We start from the raw sequence: 17,606 nt of genomic DNA, 5'->3' as shown, positions 1-17,606 counted from the left end.
TTTCCCAAAGGCATCCTAGTCTTAGTTCACATTAACTGGTAGAGAGAGCATTCAGTGTGATGCTTGCGCTACTTTGTGCCAAGATGATGTTGAGAAATCCCGCCATGGTTTGTAAACTCACCATTTACTTTTATGCATTTGGCAGGCGCTATTATTAGTAGCCTTTTAGTGCTGGAATAGAACATCAACTCTTCTTGGAACCTTGTAATTAGTAATTAGTCTTTTTCCTAAAAGATCCAAAAAATACAATAAATGGCTAATGGTGAATATGTTTGTTATTCATCTCATATGTGTCTCCTGAATATATGAAGATTAGCCAAAGAAAACTAGAGAAATAACAACAGATACCAAATTAATGAACCTTCACTTCCAATGATGGACTTATTAGTGTGTGTGATCTATGTAGTGCAAATAATTTTAAGTTTCAAAATGATTGGTGAGTCAATACTTAAAATACTGTACATAAAAAAAGTCTCAACATTAATTCCCAAAATTAGCCTTTATTCACATTGGCCAACTATCAGCATTCAAGGTTGTTTGTTTGGCTATGATAACCCCTTTTGAATTAAGATTACAACAATAACCACACTGGACATGCTGGAATGGACTGGATAAGGGTTGATGCAGCATTCAAAGACCTCCACAATGAAAACAGTCCATCACCATTACCAATAAATTCTTTAAAAATGTAATTTTCCCCTCCAAGAAGATGCATCTGGCCATTTTGTCACAGCAGGACAAAAATTATTTAAATTAAAACCCATTCTATGAATATTTTATATTATAAATCTTAGCAAATTTTCCTTCCTTGCTTTTTACCTCGTAAGACATACATCAAAATAACCAAGTATAAAGATGGAATGGTAAAGCACCTTTTATAATATTACAGAAAACATTTAATTGTATTTGTACATTATAATTATAAAATGGTGTACAAAAAAGACTTGGTATTTAAAAAAGCAGACACCAGTGTTATAAAGCATATTTATAGAGCATAGAGATGCTATCTCTTAAATTTCCTTTTCCTCCCAAGTCTTTGGCTGGACCTGGCTGAGTACTGCTGCTGGAAGTCTATGAGGCAGTCTGCAGCTTCGGATATTGAGGTGAAGGATTTGATGGGAGACGAGCTCACGTAAAAGCCTGATGCTGGACAGTTTCCATTTCCACCAGCTTCAGCCACCTCTGACGAGTCTGCAAGGCCACTGCAGAAGCGGTCGCGTTAAAGTCAAGATTAAGTTGCTTGAGGGAAACAGTAACAGCCAGAACTGTTTAGAACCTACCCGTGGTTTTTGTTTGTAACATTAGACGGTCCAGCTCCGTCATCATCATCATCATCATCTGAAAAGAATTCAAGTACTTTATTAGAAGAATTACAAACACAGTTTCTGTAAAGCATCATAATGTTAACATCATAAGAACTGTTGAAGAGCAGGGCCAAAGTTTTATTTGCACAATCATAAGAAATGATCTTTGCTCTTAATATGACATGAGCAAAAGGTCAAACCAAGAAGAATACTTACCTAAATGCACTCGTTCTGCCTGATGTAGGGCAGAGAGCAAACCGTTTCCCTAAATCATAAATGACAAAAACGAGAAAAACCTTAATAAAATGCAAGTCTTATTCAGATGTGTACTCTCTAACTGACATACGGGGTCAAGAACCAGCAGTGGCATGCGTGGACCAAGGCAGGTAGTGCCCAAGAACAAGTGGACATATTCCAGGTATAAAATACTTCATAAAAGTATTTAAAATAATAGAGAAGTCTATCTACAACTTAAATCTTACCTGATTATTTCTGGGTCCTTTCTGCAGAAGGCACTTTTCCACATGATGGCTGTACTGCTTGGATGGGAAAAACTTCTGACACAGGTAGCATTTCTCTCGCTGCTCTGACCTGCTGTACGTTAATATCTGCTTATTATTATTTATTAAGTCAGTAGGTGAACACATGTTCTTCTGATAAGAATTACGATACCTACTTACTTCTCCGATCCCGACAAGGTCTCTTCCGTTGGTATTCTTTTGGTCCTCTTGCGCAGTGTAACTGCTAAATACAAAAAAGAACAGTGAGCAAAAGCAGTTTGCTGTTCACAATGACTAGTGTTTTAAAGTAGAAATTACACAGTATCGCTGATTTCTGACTTTGTGAAAGGTCATCCTGTTGTTCTTGGTCCTCTGTGTTGCCATCACAGTAGGCAGCATGCACCTCGATCTTGCCGATGGGAAAGAGGCGAGAACACATGGGGCATTCCACTTTCTGGCTCTGAGCAGGTGCTGACTCATTTTGTTGCTGCTCCTCCTCCTCCGCTGCCTGCTCTTGCTCCATTCTCTCCTCTTCAGCAGCTTCTCCTTCATCCACCTCCATTACCTCACTCTCTGCCCGTGACTGCGGCTAAGAGATGAAAGATTAGGAACGGTTATGACTGGAAAAAGGAAAAAAAAAACCTCTAAACTCCTTAAAAAAATTCATCTGTTCTGAAAGAGGTACCTGCGCAGGACTGGTCACCATTAGCTCTGGTGTGTTGTCTTCAGTCATCTGAGTTTCTGTGTTCAAAGAGATGGTGGGAGGAAAGAAACATGGTTCAAAACACATGAATCTCAAAACAGATATCTTCTTATTTTTATAATCTTGAGGGAGCACTAAAGAACTGTTAGAGACCTGGAAGTACAACAGTAATCTGATAAACAGTGGACCACTTTGTTAACTGTGTACTGCTTAATGCAGTTGCACAAACACCGGCAGAGTTACTCAGGTTTGCCTGGAATGACACAGTATCTGGACCTGATCCTACCTGGACACACAGTGTTCTCCTCATCATAATTTTCATTTTGTATGTCTTCATGCTCATCAGGCTGTTGGATCTGGGTGTCGTCAGAAAGATCCTGAGGACCAGACTTCCTACAACTATAAAAGATTCTGAAGTGGAACATTTTTTTTGGTGGTGTTTCAGTAAAACTGGTAAAACATCCAAATACCAAATAATCTACATGAGAGATTTATTAGTAAAAGTCCACATTACCAGAAAATATCATATTCTGGTCACTGTTTTACCTGGAAGGTTTAACGGCATCTAAAGACCCATGTTGTCCAATGAGCAAAGGGGAGTTCTGCTGTTAAGAAAAAAGACATTACTTAGGTTATGCTGCTGAATCTGATTTCTTGTGCTGTAAAATACTTTACAACTTCACCAAAATGCCTGTTACTACAGTTATGCGATCCATCTTTCGTGCTAGACGAAGATGAACAGAAGAGTGCCAACTTGTGGTGAAAATATTGTTGAACACAAAAAGGACAAATACAGTAAACAATATCGGAAACAAGGAGAGGTCAAATTCAGTAGCCTTTCATATCAGATATCAGAAAAGCAATGCTCAACTTAACTGAAATCCCAAAATGACGCTTTTAAACAAACTAAGCAAACGAATATACAAACTGTTCAGCATTTAGCCAAGGTGTTTCACTGCAGTGAATAATACACACCGCAAGCTCCACCTGCGTCTCAGGAGAGGACACCACCACATATGTTTCACTCTGTCCATGTTCCACTTCTTTTTCTGAACCTCCCCGGGATTCTGCCCTGTCCTCCTCCTCTTCCTCGTCCAATTTTTTCTTTTTCTCTTCCACCATTTTTTCTGGCTCTTCATCCTCTTCCTCCTCCAGAAGCTGAGGGGCTCTGTGGCGCTTCATTCTCCTACCAAATGGCCTCTCTGCTGGGCATGGGAACAGCTGCACCCACAACACCACCAAAAAGGCTTTGAGAATTTAAGCATGTGTGCAATCACAATTAATGTAGATACAATCCACTTTCAATCATGTAATTACCTGGCATTATGATGCAGAGCTTAAATTTCAATGCTTCTAAATAAAGATTTCTAAAACCACTCCTGTGGTTCTGCTTGTGCAATAATGGATTAAGCAACTGACTAAATTTCATAAGGAAGTTTCTTACTTGCAGTTAGGGGTGTAGAAACGCATTTATGATAAAGCCTTAAATATTTGTCCAAACATGACAAGATCTGACCACTCATGTTGGGTTTGGTTGTCTTAGCTTATGTAAAAAGCTTATCTAAAACTTCAGAATGTTCAAAAGCCTGTCTGATGAACAAATTAGTTGAAACAGAATCTTAAACTTAATTTTGGACAGTTGATTATTTTGCTAGTTCATATTTTATATATTTTTATTTTATTTATCCAAGATCTAATGGCAGCTTTTTCTGGACAGAATTTTGTTGTTTGTGGGTCAGTTTTGATTCCAAACTTGGTGCTATGGGTCAGTTTGGGTTGGACCTAATGTTCAACCCAAACACTTTTCTTCATCATCATCATCATCATCATCATCATCAGACAAATGCAGGACCATGTGACTACTGAACTCCTCCATAGATTGGCTTGTATATGGGTTCAGACCTAAATTTCAGGCCCAATTAAAGCGCTAAATGATTAACTGTGATTGGAATGTGATGATTCAATTCAACTGCATCGTTTTTTATTATAATGTTCAATAAAATATGCACTGACTTTTTGGCAGAAATAAAATTCTCAAACCACATAAATATATACATAAAAAAAGCCTGGTCTGTTGTTTTATCGTCTGTTTTCCGCTACTATGTAAGTAGTTCCTCCAGTCACTTTAGTTTGGAGAATTTTTATGGACTATTTTTGAATGTAAAAGGCTTGAAGCATTGCTTTACATTCCACTGCCCACTGTGGAAATATTTAATTTTAATCATTAATAATAATATTTAAATAATTTAATGTTTAATATGATTATTGTGAGGTCAAAGGCCAATACTCCCAATAGTAAATTAACACAGCATGACTCACTGGCAGACTCCACTCTGCTTTGTGCAGGAGCTGGCGCTGGGCTTCTTTCAGACTCTTCTCATACACCTCCAACTGGCTGAGGATAACTCCTGTATAATCATCTGGGCTTTGCCCCCTGGGGCAAAAGGGGACTCCCCAGTAATATGACACCAGACCATTCCCTTTCCCTTCCATCAGGTGTGTAGGTTTAGAATCACAGGCAGGTTTTTTGAGGAAGCCAACTTCTAGCTGGTCAGACTCGGCTGGATAAGTGGTCTTGGAGGTGAATTTCCTCCGAACACATACATGCCGGGAATCAGAGTCTTGTGTGGAGTGACCAGGTGTACAGGAGCAGTTTTGTGTAGTGGTGACAGTAGGTGGGGAGCAGCAGGGCTGGGTTGGAGAGAGCCTTGAATGGTCTGGATGTAGAACATGCTCCTGGTGGAAGACAGGGCTCGGATCAACAACCTGGAAAACGTAATGAGATATTTAGGCTCATGAACAAGCAGATAATCACTTTCCACATAAATATGTACTGATTACCAATGTACATAAGTGAATGTATTTATATTCATGTGGAACATGTATACAGGGAAAATGCACTGGAAATGAACAAAACAAAACACACATACACACACACACAAAACAGAACAATACCTTCTCCTCCTCTTCATCATCATCATCATCATCAGACAAATGCAGGACCATGTGACTAGTGAACTCCTCCACAGATTGGCTTTCTGCAAGCAAAGGCATCTTCTCTAAATTTAGGAATCTCTCTGCAACGTCCACACACAACACAAGAGCCCTGTTGCTGTTTGCTAGTGTGCTGGCGATTCAGTCTGACCCTTGACCAACATCACAATGAAACAAAAATGCTAACTAAAGTACTTTACTAGCTAAATTACTGTCATTAAAATAGGGAAAAAACAGATCTCTGGCTTTTAGAGTTCTATACTACACAAAAATTAAAACCTACACATCATATACTTTCTATGGCATCTCAAGGTTCGAGACCTAAGAAAGAACAATTTTTGTATGGAACCATCGCACAGGGAGCCCAATAACTTGGCAGGCCCTGTCGGCAGGAACCATCGTCACTCTGTGTGATGCCACGGACTGCAGCACACTGCTCAGTTTTGCAGCCACAGTGGAAACACCACACACATGCCCTAGTTAACTGTTAAACAGAAAAAGTGGATACCACAGGTTGTGTAGAACAAAAAGCACAAAGCGAACAGAGAAAGTCCTACCAAGAACAGCATTTGAGCTGGCTCTATGACCGGGGTCATCCTTCAACTGTTTTGGCTGTACAGTTTCCTATCAACAGAGCAAACGCAGTAATACTAACAATTAATGAAGTCATTCGAAACATGATTGCTATGTAAGGCTACAGTTATGACAGCACAAACCTGCTCTGGACCAACACCATCATCAGGCACCGAAGTGTGAGGTGAAGGCTGAGACTTCCTGTAGAGTGAAAGGCGTTTTCGAGGATCCCTGCTTTCGTGAAGTTGTTTTTTATGGCTTGAAGATTCGTTAACTTTTTCTGAGTCTTCTTCTTCATTAGGTGTGCATACTTTGCCTATAAAATTATCTTTAGAGGTACAGCTAACCTTGTCCTTAGTCAATTCAATACTTCCTTTAGGGTCTGTCTGAGCAAAAACAGGGCTTTTATAAGGGGACGGGCTCTGCTGATGGGTGAGCTGGGAGCTATCAGGACAGGTTAAGCTGAGAGAACTGTCCTGCATTGACGGGGGATTCCATGAAGCTCTGCTGGTGATCATTGCATCCTGGCTCAGTCTTATACTGCACTGCTGAAGAAAAATAGGGGAACTCTGGGCCTGAGAGTCACCCTGTGAAGGCTCATCCTTCGGAGAGTCTGTTTTAAGTACTTGTTCATCTGGGTCCTTCCACTGTGTAGAGAGGCATTCCTGTAACAAAAAAATGTCAACATATTTACTAACATGCTGCACTGCCACACAAGCGACTATGTTGGTATCAGGCATGTCAGGCAAGTCAACATTTCTTCTAAACACTTAACCTTCCATTTTTTAAACAGTTAACTCCGTAATCTATAAGGAAACAAAAGTCTGCAAGGAAAGTTAAAACGTAGGCCTTACTGTTTATGACTGCTAAGGAATGTACTGGCCTAATTATTATGACTAATTTCTCTAGCCAGGCTGTCATGGTCTTCTGACAAGGAATGCTGCAGTCAGGTTCTAAATATACCATTTTACCACCGTAAACTGATAGCTTCAATAACTGAAAGTGCCTGCCCAATTAGGTACGACCATTTCACAAGTTAGTGACAAATTGTTTCACTTCGTTTGTTAAGGGAGTTCTTAAGGGTAAAGGTTAACATGTATTGCTAGCCACTAATTCTGAAAAATATTACATATTGAGTTGGAAATATCACCACTGCAGTAATTGTCTATCCTGGACCTTAAATACTACTGCCCTGCATGTTGTTTTCCCCTATCTAACACACCCAGTCAGCTAAACAGTTCATTAGTTGTATAAGGTGTGGTGGGAATATGTATCTATGTGCAAGACAGTGGTACTCAGTCGTATGCAGAGGATGAGGATTGAGAACCACCGCACCACTGTATTTATGCTCAAAGAATTAAAAAAAAATATATTTTCATGCATCACATTCTTCACGCCTTGCTTCTTCCATTCTGCTATGGCAAAAATGCAGTGTAAGTGAAGTTTAGCAGTGAAAGTGAACAATCATTTTAAATGAATTTATGACTTCTGTTTCAAGAGGATGTGGATAATCTTTTTATAAACTTTTTTTGGTTAACCATTTAAATGTATAACTGTTTGTGCCCCTAACTGTGACTTTCACAAACAAAAATCCTGGTTAACTAAAGAACACAGTCTAATCACTACTGACATGGACACTATTTTATTCTGATGCAAGGGTTATGGTCACCAAAGATCAGACTACAGGCTGTGAAAAGCATGCAAATAAATGAAGCAAATGTCAGTCCTATGCAAAGTAACTCACTTGAGAAGCTGTAAAAGGCACAGGAGGCAGACATGGGCTTGGAGGTGAGGGCTGTGACAAGGTCTTTTGAGAAAGATCAGGCATTGGCGGCAGTGGCTTAATATCCTGCATGCTGTCCTCGCCACTTTCAGCTGCAGGAGTGACCTCATCGTCACCGGCCCTGGTCATCTCAGTCTTGCAGGGGAAGGAGAGCTTGCGTCTCAAATGTGTGGTCACAGTGGCTGGGTCTTGACTAAGCTTTGCTGTAGAGCTAGCTGGCTCAGAGGTCACTTCCAAAGCCTGGCTTTGGCTGACCTGTAATAGAAAAGTAGCTTTAAGTGAAAGATAACTGGGTTTCCAAAGTTTAACCTCAAAGACACCAGAATAAAGACAATAAGCACACAAAGCAGGTTAAGGATGATCTGTTCTTTGTAGCGTCAGTGACAATCTGAATCAGATTTCTGGTCATATCAAAGTTTTATCTGAGCTATACACACACACATTTTCTAAGGCGCTCATCTTTCTGGGTAGTGGGGGGTCCTGGAGCCTATCCCAGTGGTCACTGGGTGGAAGGCAGGATTATCTGAGCTATACTGACCCCATAAACATGTACAATCCCATAAATTTAAACCAGAAATGATAGAAAGAATACAATTTCGCCCTGGTATATAAACACAACCTTAAATAGATGCTTAACCTTACATGAAGACTTTCGGCAATGGCTTTTCTCATGTCATCGTCTTCCAGCTGTTGTCTTTGGGCAGCACTGCTTGCCTCTTGTTTACTTAGCCTCATAGCCAGGTCCAACATCTCTTCCTCAGTCATGTCTGACAGCACAAAACAATGTCATAACTTATTACCTTTAACATAAATGCAAAGTTATAGATTAGAATATATAATTAAAATACAAAAGACCTCACGACATTAAATAACTTTATTACTTTCAAAAAGGTGTGGTTTAAGGCTTATGCCACATGTTTAAAAAAAGAAGGTTCTTCAAGAGTTCTTTAGTAAAGGGAATGGTTCTATTTAGAACCGTTTCATACTTAGAAGGTTCACTGCATGGTAAAATTGTTTTTCAGGGTTCTAATAATGTGATAATGTGTTATATATGGTTCCATATAGCACCAAAATTGGTTCTTCTATTGTTACAAGCTTGACACCATAACAATACTAGAACCCCTTTATGGTGCTATATACACAATCTCCATCAATCAGAAGAACCATTTCACCATGCAAAGAATCATTTAAGCATGAAGTGGTTCTACATAGAACTAAGGTTCTGTATAGAACCATTCCCTTTAGTAAAGAACCCTTGAAGAACCATCTTTCTTAAGAGTGTTCTGACTCCTTCTGCTACTGACCAAATATCTAGACACTAATCAGGATATGCAGATACTTGCTGTGCTCATGCCTCCGTGTTTGGTTTATGTACCTTGCATTTGTGACCTGTTCTCCCTCTCTCTCCTCCGGGCTTCCCTTGGTGACATTTTGATGACATTATTTTCTTCCTGGTGGAGGAAGTTCAAATTGACAAATTTCACATTGTTCAAAAAAATAATACTTTAATTCATACATTAACCTGCACACCGCTGACAGGTACCGACAGCTTCAACTTTACACACAACACTTGCCTGCCAGAAGCCCCGAACAGGGCTGCACAGTCAGATTTGATCGAGGTTAGACCAAGTTACCACGTAAAGTTACCTGCTCGTTTTCGGAGTCAGAGATGACCAACGTGTCCTCATCCTGATTATCATCAGTGCGACGAAGTTTTCTCCGTCCTTCGTTCTGAGGTGTGGTCCGTTTCCTCCGAGGCATACTGCGGGCAAGAACGCCGGTGTAACATCCACTAGCCAGCTAACGTTAGCAAAACCCGAGCTGCTGTGGCAGCAGATACCCTGAAAGCTAACGCTAGGCTGACATGGCTAAACATTAGCTGGCTAGCTCACCTAAATTACTGTTTAACGCTCACTTAGCCCAATAAATATATAGTTAGTCACTACTAAGTAGCTCAGAACTGCTGTCGGAGCAGAGTGGGAGTGTTGGTGAGTTTACTTAAGATGTTTTTGGACGAATGTTTTCTCGCCCCAAACCATTTTCGCGTCACGTGACCCGCTCGGGCCCGAAACCCAGTTTAAGACCAAACGCGCGCAAAATCTTCTCAAGTAGCTTAACGTCGTTATTAGGCTGCCAACTCAAACCGCCCAAACCAGGAGACAAAGAATTAGTGGCACAACTAAACGTGTAACAACGCAGACATTTGCCTTGAATACCAAATCTGTAATTACAACCACGACAGAACCGTCAGTTTTAACTTTTTTATGAGAAAAGCACCAAAACCTCGCTACATTAAAGCCCCCGTACTCCCTCAAGATGTTAAGGTGAGTTTACCCTGGTTTAAACCTAGCTAGCTAGCAGAGCTTACGCCTAAAGTAATGTTTGGATAACATCTTCAGCAGCCAGCTAGTAGAAGCTAGGTTAGCTTGTCAACTTATTAGCGCATTACAGAGTCGAGAAGTGTTGAATATTTAAATATTTACCCGTTTTGTTGCTTCCTCTGCGCCGCCCTAATGATACTGACTACATGCTGTATACTACGTTTAAACTGTACAGAGAGCAGAGTCTGATAAACAAAGGAGTGAGTTCATTTTGTGTGGTCAGTGAGAGCCCATGTTGGCCATGGAAACAGATGAAAGGCACTCTGGGCTGGCTGGCTGGGTGAGGGAGGGGGATAGTGGTGGTGATGTTGGTCGTGTGTCTGCGCCTCCTCTACCACACAGCACCGCACCGCCTCCTGGACAACATGGCGCACGGAGGAGCGAATGGAGATTTTCCATATTTACCTTCAGGGGCAGCAGAAGGTAAGTTAAATTACACAAACCTAACCGTTCGTTACAATAATAGCCGCGAAATGCAGATTAAGTATGTTAGCGGAGGGTAATGTGGACAAAAACCTTCAGTCGTTGCTTAGCAAGCACAACAAAGCCTAGCTAGCAGCAGCGGTGCTATTGAAGCTAGCGAGCTAGCTACTTAGCGAGCTGGCTAGGTGTTTTAGAGAGACTGACTGACTCCCAAGGTCGCAGTAAGGCTAAGAGGAGGACATCTAAGCGAACAAGCTGATTATTCAGCTCAGACTCAGAGTTACGGCTGTTTTCCTCCCGTGTCGATCTCTACGTGCTACGAAGGCAAGATAGGCTCCTGTTGCTTTTACGTTTCATTAGTGCCAGACGTCCCTCTCATTGAGTCGCAGTAGAGAGCTGGCTAATTCATTTTTCATCACGAGTTAACTTTCTGTTGCAGTTAACCGAATGATCCAGGAACACAGCGACCTGTTTTCAGACTCGCAGTGTAAAGTGTGCAGCGCTATCCTCATTTCAGAGTCTCAGAAACTTGCTCACTACCAGGTAAGCTTCCTCCTTGGGGTCCTTTTGAATGATGCTAGTTAGCTAACTGCTCTGAGAAGTCCAGATATAAAGTGTATATTATTTTACAGGCACATTATCATAGCTTGATAATCATGTTGAAACATGTATTTTTTAAGTTTGCACTGTAATGTTGCCTTGTGTTTTTTCCACCCCAAGAGCAAGAAACATGCAAGTAAAGTACGCCGGTATATGTCCACCCACAAAGATGAAGAACCCTTTGCCAAAAGATTTAAATCTTCATCAGATGAACCTGTAAGTCTGGCACACAGATAAGTAAACAGCAAAGTTCGTTATATGTATGATTCTGTTCATTTTCAGCCTTTCTTTCTTTTTTTCTTTTTTTTTGCAGGTAAGTGATGTAAGTCAAGGGGACAAATACAAAGCTTGCCATGTGTGCAACATGACATTTTCCTCTGCAGTGGTGGCAGAATCTCACTATCAAGGCAAAGTGCACGCCAAGAATCTTAGATTAAAAAACTTTGGTCCACAGACGCCAGGTATGAGCGCCATTTTTACTGTCTTTGGATTTTGATGTGAAATAAACCAATGGTGTTTTTCATTAGAGATTGGACAAATATTTCAGTGTGTAATTAAGATTTTATATGAAAAAAAAACAATCTTAGAAATATTTTTTTTCCCCTTAACTTGGAATCTAACCATCCACCAGCATTACCTCAGCCTAAGGCTAAGGTGAACAAGGAGGATGTGCAGACTACAGGAGGGCAGGGCCCTGCTGCGGAAGACCCCAACCGTTTCTGCTCCATCTGCCAGGCGTCTTTCAACAACCCACTCATGGCTCAACAGCACTATGTTGGCAAGAAGCATAAAAAACAGTTGACTAAACAGAAACTGATGGAGACCTATGGACCCTCCACCGCACCAGGTAGCATCATCAGCATCACAGTTGCAAAGACAAAAATATGTTGAGTAATGTATAGTTGCATGGCTTTAATTGTATTGCTGAGAGACAACAGAAATGATCTTCTTTTTCTTTTTTAAACCATCAGCCTCTACACTAAAGGGCTATCCATGCACTGTGTGCAATATTGAGCTCAATTCAGTGGAACAGTACCAGGCTCATATCAGTGGCTCCAAACACAAGAACCAGTATGTATTTTATCAGTGCTAATCCACGTATAGGAATTGTTACAGTAATGTTTTCTTCTCTGGGTATTTGTGTGTTTGTGTCTTAGAACTGTGCTGTTTGTTATAGCTTGTCCTCTGATATTGTTATTCATTTGTTTTACAGAGTTAAAGTTAAGAGAGGTGGCAACTCATTTGTTGGTCCCTCAGAGAACCACCAGTCACCGTACCAGTATGGCTCTAACGAGGAGGACCCAGCCCAGAAGGACTGGGGCAGCTTCAACCAGGACTATGAGTGAGGAGATGCCTTTAGCCATCACTGTCCTCGCCATGTGTGTGACGAGCTGCTACTGTTGGGCACAGACAATGTCTGTTTGTACTGTGCACCTCCTAATGCCAGCTTTTGCTTATCACAGCTCCTCTTTGTGTTTGGTGTATTTTTCTCCGTCAGACATAGATGAGTGACAACTTCTAACCTCCATACTGTATTCATTCTCTCAGAAAGTGAAGGATAGCAGAAGTCATTAAAAAAAAAGAGTGCTGTTCCCCTCTCATTAGGGCATTTCATGAGACCTTGCATTTCAGTTTACGAATATTTAAGTAACTTAAGAGTGTTTATTGTCAAAATATGTTACGTAAATACTTCAGAACACTACAGACAGTTTCTGGTGACAGTCAAAATGTTTTTTCAAACCTTGTTTTACAAAATTTGTTTGAAAAGGAATGTCTTTTATGAAATCTCTCTAAAATGTTGTTGACATTTTAGCGTAATGGGTTAAGTTTGGCCATTTTTGTTGAAGTCAGCAACGAAAGGGGTGTCTGTTGGTGTATGTTGTAGCTTAAATAGTGCTATATTTCCTAGTTTTTTGTTTTATACTGCTATGTTCAAGGAATCATTTTATTTTTATGTAAAGTCATACGTTTGACCAGTGGAGGGCAGTAGAGGTTTTTTCTTTTCTTTGACCTGTTTCACCTTTGTATTTGCCTGGCTAAAAAGCCATTATGTTGCAGTCATCTGCTTACACCACAGTCTGTGGACTGCCGTTTGTACTGATTGGATGTTTCATGCTTTTTTTCTTGTTTTGTGGATCATCATTATTATAATTCACTAATTCTCTCTATTAAGCAGCATGTTACAGTTTAGTGACCATGTCCTCAATTGTGCAAATAAGCAAAATGTGCAAACTGATCATTGAATTCTTTTATGTTTCAAGTGCACAGTTAGAAACTTAGATTAATGAGGGGCTGTTCTCCAACGTATGGAACTGTGTACCCAGCTAGAACCTTTTCAGCTTAATAGAAGTGAGTGCGGAGCACATTTAGTTTTTTGCTAAATGTTAAAATTGAACAGGATTAATACAAGCAGCGTGTACGCTTTGGCTACAAATGAACTTAATCTTTGTTTGGAGCACCTGCTGTTTGTTAGCAGTTGAGCTGAAGGTGGTGAGTGTTACACCTTGCTCCATAGATGGGGCTGATGGTAACAGGCTGTGGCGATAGGTGTAACAGTTGCTAAATGTCTAGTAAAATGATTCAAACATGGTTGGTTCAATTATGTGTTATTTGAACCAGGCGTGCTTTCCAACCTTAAAACGTAACGGCTGCGTTAAAAAAGCGTTATTAGTGAAAAGAGACAAATTTATATTTGACCACGAAGTAGAACAGCAAATATCAGCATGATTAAACAGCATTATATTTTATTTGCATCTTCGGTCATTTTTTTTTTTCAATGTACCAGAAGTAGAATACTTCCATGATAGAGGAAGGTCCTCATGATGAAAATGTCTGAAATATATGTCCAAATTACAGTGAAAATGTACAGATGATGCTATGGAAACAAAAAGGCACATTTTGTTTGAATCTGATTAACTACATGCAAAATCCTTGTTACATTCTGTACATCTGTAACCCCCTTTTTAAGTATACAGTACCAGTCAAAAGATTTGGACACCTGGTTATTTTTTTTTTGTTTTTATATAAATATAATCCTGGACTATGTTCACATTCAGGGCTGAAGTGCCGCAAATATGATTTTTTGCATAAATGGGACACATTTGCCTGACTAGATTTTTTTTCAGACCATAGAAACCTTCCAGTCTTATTTGAGCCACTCTATGTGTGTTCCCTGATCATTTATACAAAATATCTGCCTTATTATTGTGTTTTTTTCTTTGTGTGTGTGTGTTGTTTTTCCTCAGATGCAGTCTTTCTGTATAGGTACCATTAGTTCTTGTAATTTCCTCATATGATGAAGTGGAAATGGAGACATAAACAAGCCTTTTATTTATATTTTTATTAATAGAGGATGTTTTATTGGAAAATATGTAAAAGAAGTATGTCATATACATTTGCATTGATCTTGTAGAGTTTTTACAGTGTTTTAAATTGTTAAATCATAGCAGTATGTCCATACAGGTTAAACTGCTCAGGTAGTTAATTAAGCCCTAAAGCTGAGTTTTTAATAATAAGCAAGCAGCATACAGTGCTAATGCCATATGGAAAGCTGCAAAATACACGTGAATACTATTGGGGATAGAAGAATTTTACAACGGATTGGGCACTGGAAATGCATTCTAGGCGGCCGCTCATGGAGCTGCTTGAGAGAATGCCAAGAGTGTACAAAGGTGTCATCATGGCTTAGAAGAATCGAAAACAGACAATGTCTTTTGATGTCTTCACTATTAAAGTGTGGAAAATAGTAAACGTAAGGAAATTTAGTACTTCTGAGTAGATGTATCCAAACTTTTAACTGGTACTGTGTGTCCAGTACTAATAATTTGTTATGATACTCAGGTTTTGTGTTACCATAAAATGTAGCATAAAAGTTGAGGGTTTTTTCCCAGTTGATAAAAGCAAAGATGTAGAATGTTTGTGTAAGGGTAAGAAAGAAAGTCCTGATGTTCATATAATTTTAGTGTTCTCAGCTTGAAATTTGCCTAGGCTTAAGACTCTAATGATGTATGTGTGTGTGTATGTGTGTGTGTATATATATATATATATATGTATGTGTATATATATATATATATATATATATATATAAATTCGTAGTTTTTGTTAATGTTTATATTGGAGAATTACTGGTTCCATCCTGTTCTGTTAACTTTCATTGAACGTTAAGAACATTTTTCTTTCTCCTGTAAAATGTTTATTTTTTACTGAAAATATATATATATATATATATATATATATGTGTGTGTGTGTGTGTGTATGTGTGTATGGGTGTGTGTTTATAGACGCACACAGAACACGATCAACACATCAAATTGCATCAGCTATTTAGTGATAATATGAACGTTTTCTTTTTCTTTTAAGAACCTGATTGAAGAAGTGAGTGTAAGAAAGTTATGTGTAATTTCATGTATACAGTATATACTATTGATGCTGAAAGGGCGGAAGTTGAAAAATGTGAAAAATGCTATGTTTCTGTAATCATGACAAAACGGCACAACATATAATAAGGAAACTTCTTTGAGTTTGGTGTATTGTCACATACTTCAAGAAATATTAAGGGTTAAGGGTAACATAATTGTCATACCAGAAGAGATAAAGGTGTGATCTTGTAGAGTCATGTATAGTAATGTAGAATCATGTACAGCAAACTAAATACTTATTTGAGTACCAATTGTGTTGTTAAACACTTGAGGTTGAGTTGTTTTGTCCCCAGGTGTGTAACGTTTAGGGCTTTAAAGCAGTGTAAAAGCAAAAAAAGTGGAGTGTGGCCTACTTGCTTAACCTTATTGGTAGCATATTAGTTTTTGTGCCGTGAATTATCAGCTTACTTTTTAAAATAGTCAATGCCTTGATTATGTACAGTAAACATTTATTAAAATGTTTCAGGAAAAAAACAAATTTCCTGGTCTGGATCTGGTTTCAGAAAATGCATATGTAACTGGAAATATTTATGTGGTTGAACGGATTATTTATTTTATAGTAAAAGAGAATTCTCCATTTGCCCTGTAGATGGAGCCCTTGGTATATTCAAATAACGCCTATGGGCACATGCCCTGAGTCTTGGTATTTCAGAAACATACTTTCTAACACTTAGTCAGGATGTTGTGGTAAAAGTTATCCCTTGAATATTAAACCATTCAGAATCATTCCCAGCAAACGTGCACTGCATTTGACACTGGACTGTTTATGAATAAATGCTCATGTAATTTAGTAACTCCCTGGTTGAACATAGTTTCATAGTTCCTTAGTAATTTGTTTCCTTTTCTAGACCGCATTGGTACATTCCTTTTAAGTAATAAAGGTGAATGAGGCCTGGTTTTGGCATAGGTGCGACTTCCATTCATAAAAAAACGAGGGGAGCAGAAGGAGGGCTCACTGTTTTCATTGATAAGATCTATTTACTCTGAGAGGGGAGGTGTCTGGGGCCCCTCCATTCACAGTGAGTGAGGCGCTCTGCCCCCTCTGCTGAGGCGCCACAGCGTATAAACAGCCTAGGTCCGTATACAGCCAACACACAGACGCACAGACTCCCACTGTGTGCCTTAAACTAGCCAAATACACCGTCGTTAGTTTTTCCATAAGCGTGCGTGTTCACTACTGAGATATTAGCCTTGCAGTGTAGCTCTTCCCCATGAGTTTCTGCAATTGGGTAAAGTTTACTGACTATAGAGGACATGAATTGTTTCAAATTTAGCAGTTTACAGTCCTTTGAATACAGTACTCTACCATGTTCTGTTAATCAGCTCTCACTAAATTCTTGCTGGAAAAATGATTGTAGCAAACATCATAAATGTTATAGTGACTGAACTGTCAGCACTTGAATACACGTTTGTGATAAATGTTGTAATAAACATTTTGTACAATTTCTTGATCAGATTTTCCTTCTGCCAATAGTAAATTGTTCTGTAGATCTTTGTGAACTGATCAAGAGTCTTCTGCTGCTGCCTCAGGGCCACCATGATTATATATTATTGTTGGTAATCTAAGGATTGGTGCCATCTCAAAAATCAGGATTTAGTAAGAAAATATATTTGTCCTATATTAGGAGAATTGATAAGGGACATTCATATTTTTGCAGCCTTTACTTTTGCCTTACTTTTGTTTGTACCAAAGCCCCAGCATTTTAGAAATAGCACTACTAATAATTGACTCTTAGACTTTGGCACTCAGATTCGGATTTAAACCAGTGTTGCAATGTGCCTTCAACTGTGGATGACCAATGGGCAGTAGGTTAAAGTATGGTGTTTTTGTTTAGGGCATGTTTGGTCTATGCAAATACAGCTTTTTAATCTTCCTGTGGGTGCACTATCTAGGTTTAATGGACAATGCAAAACATTTTAAATCATT

At 39.2% G+C, this 17,606-nt stretch overlaps 2 protein-coding genes and 1 non-coding gene across 11 annotated transcripts; 1 reads left to right on the top strand and 2 right to left on the bottom strand.

Moving 5' to 3' along the window:
- Positions 1 to 480: 480 nt before the first annotated feature.
- uimc1 (ubiquitin interaction motif containing 1) lies at positions 481 to 10,487 on the bottom strand. Of its 9 annotated transcripts, none has more exons than XM_036587791.1 (19): positions 10,341 to 10,487; positions 9,505 to 9,619; positions 9,233 to 9,308; positions 8,500 to 8,624; positions 7,819 to 8,112; positions 6,218 to 6,739; positions 6,059 to 6,125; positions 5,463 to 5,545; positions 4,827 to 5,273; positions 3,483 to 3,728; positions 3,054 to 3,112; positions 2,794 to 2,918; positions 2,490 to 2,545; positions 2,144 to 2,393; positions 1,985 to 2,048; positions 1,787 to 1,898; positions 1,521 to 1,569; positions 1,281 to 1,338; positions 481 to 1,202 (listed from the first exon to the last, which is right to left on the bottom strand). In XM_036587791.1, exons 2-19 carry the CDS (start codon positions 9,616 to 9,618, stop codon positions 1,004 to 1,006), a joined length of 2,946 nt encoding a protein of 981 aa, XP_036443684.1. In that variant the 5' UTR covers position 9,619; positions 10,341 to 10,487; the 3' UTR covers positions 481 to 1,003. The 9 variants fall into 9 exon arrangements, with proteins under 9 accessions (XP_036443684.1, XP_036443686.1, XP_036443688.1 ...); XM_036587793.1 differs by having other exon boundaries at positions 1,281 to 1,335; XM_036587795.1 differs by having other exon boundaries at positions 1,787 to 1,895.
- LOC118820740 lies at positions 5,839 to 5,968 on the bottom strand. Its single transcript, XR_005008285.1, has one exon.
- Positions 10,488 to 10,533: 46 nt separating the features above from the next.
- On the top strand, positions 10,534 to 14,653 carry znf346 (zinc finger protein 346). The gene is made up of 7 exons (XM_036587801.1): positions 10,534 to 10,661; positions 11,101 to 11,204; positions 11,382 to 11,477; positions 11,575 to 11,722; positions 11,893 to 12,108; positions 12,233 to 12,332; positions 12,475 to 14,653. Exons 1-7 carry the CDS (start codon positions 10,544 to 10,546, stop codon positions 12,605 to 12,607), a joined length of 915 nt encoding a protein of 304 aa, XP_036443694.1. The 5' UTR covers positions 10,534 to 10,543; the 3' UTR covers positions 12,608 to 14,653.
- The last annotated feature ends 2,953 nt before the right edge of the window (positions 14,654 to 17,606 follow it).

The sequence above is a fragment of the Colossoma macropomum genome, unplaced genomic scaffold, assembly GCF_904425465.1.
Source record: "Colossoma macropomum unplaced genomic scaffold, Colossoma_macropomum, whole genome shotgun sequence".
Classification (NCBI taxonomy): domain Eukaryota; kingdom Metazoa; phylum Chordata; class Actinopteri; order Characiformes; family Serrasalmidae; genus Colossoma; species Colossoma macropomum.
Note: the sequence above shows the minus strand (reverse complement) of the source record. Positions and strands in the feature narration are given on the sequence as shown.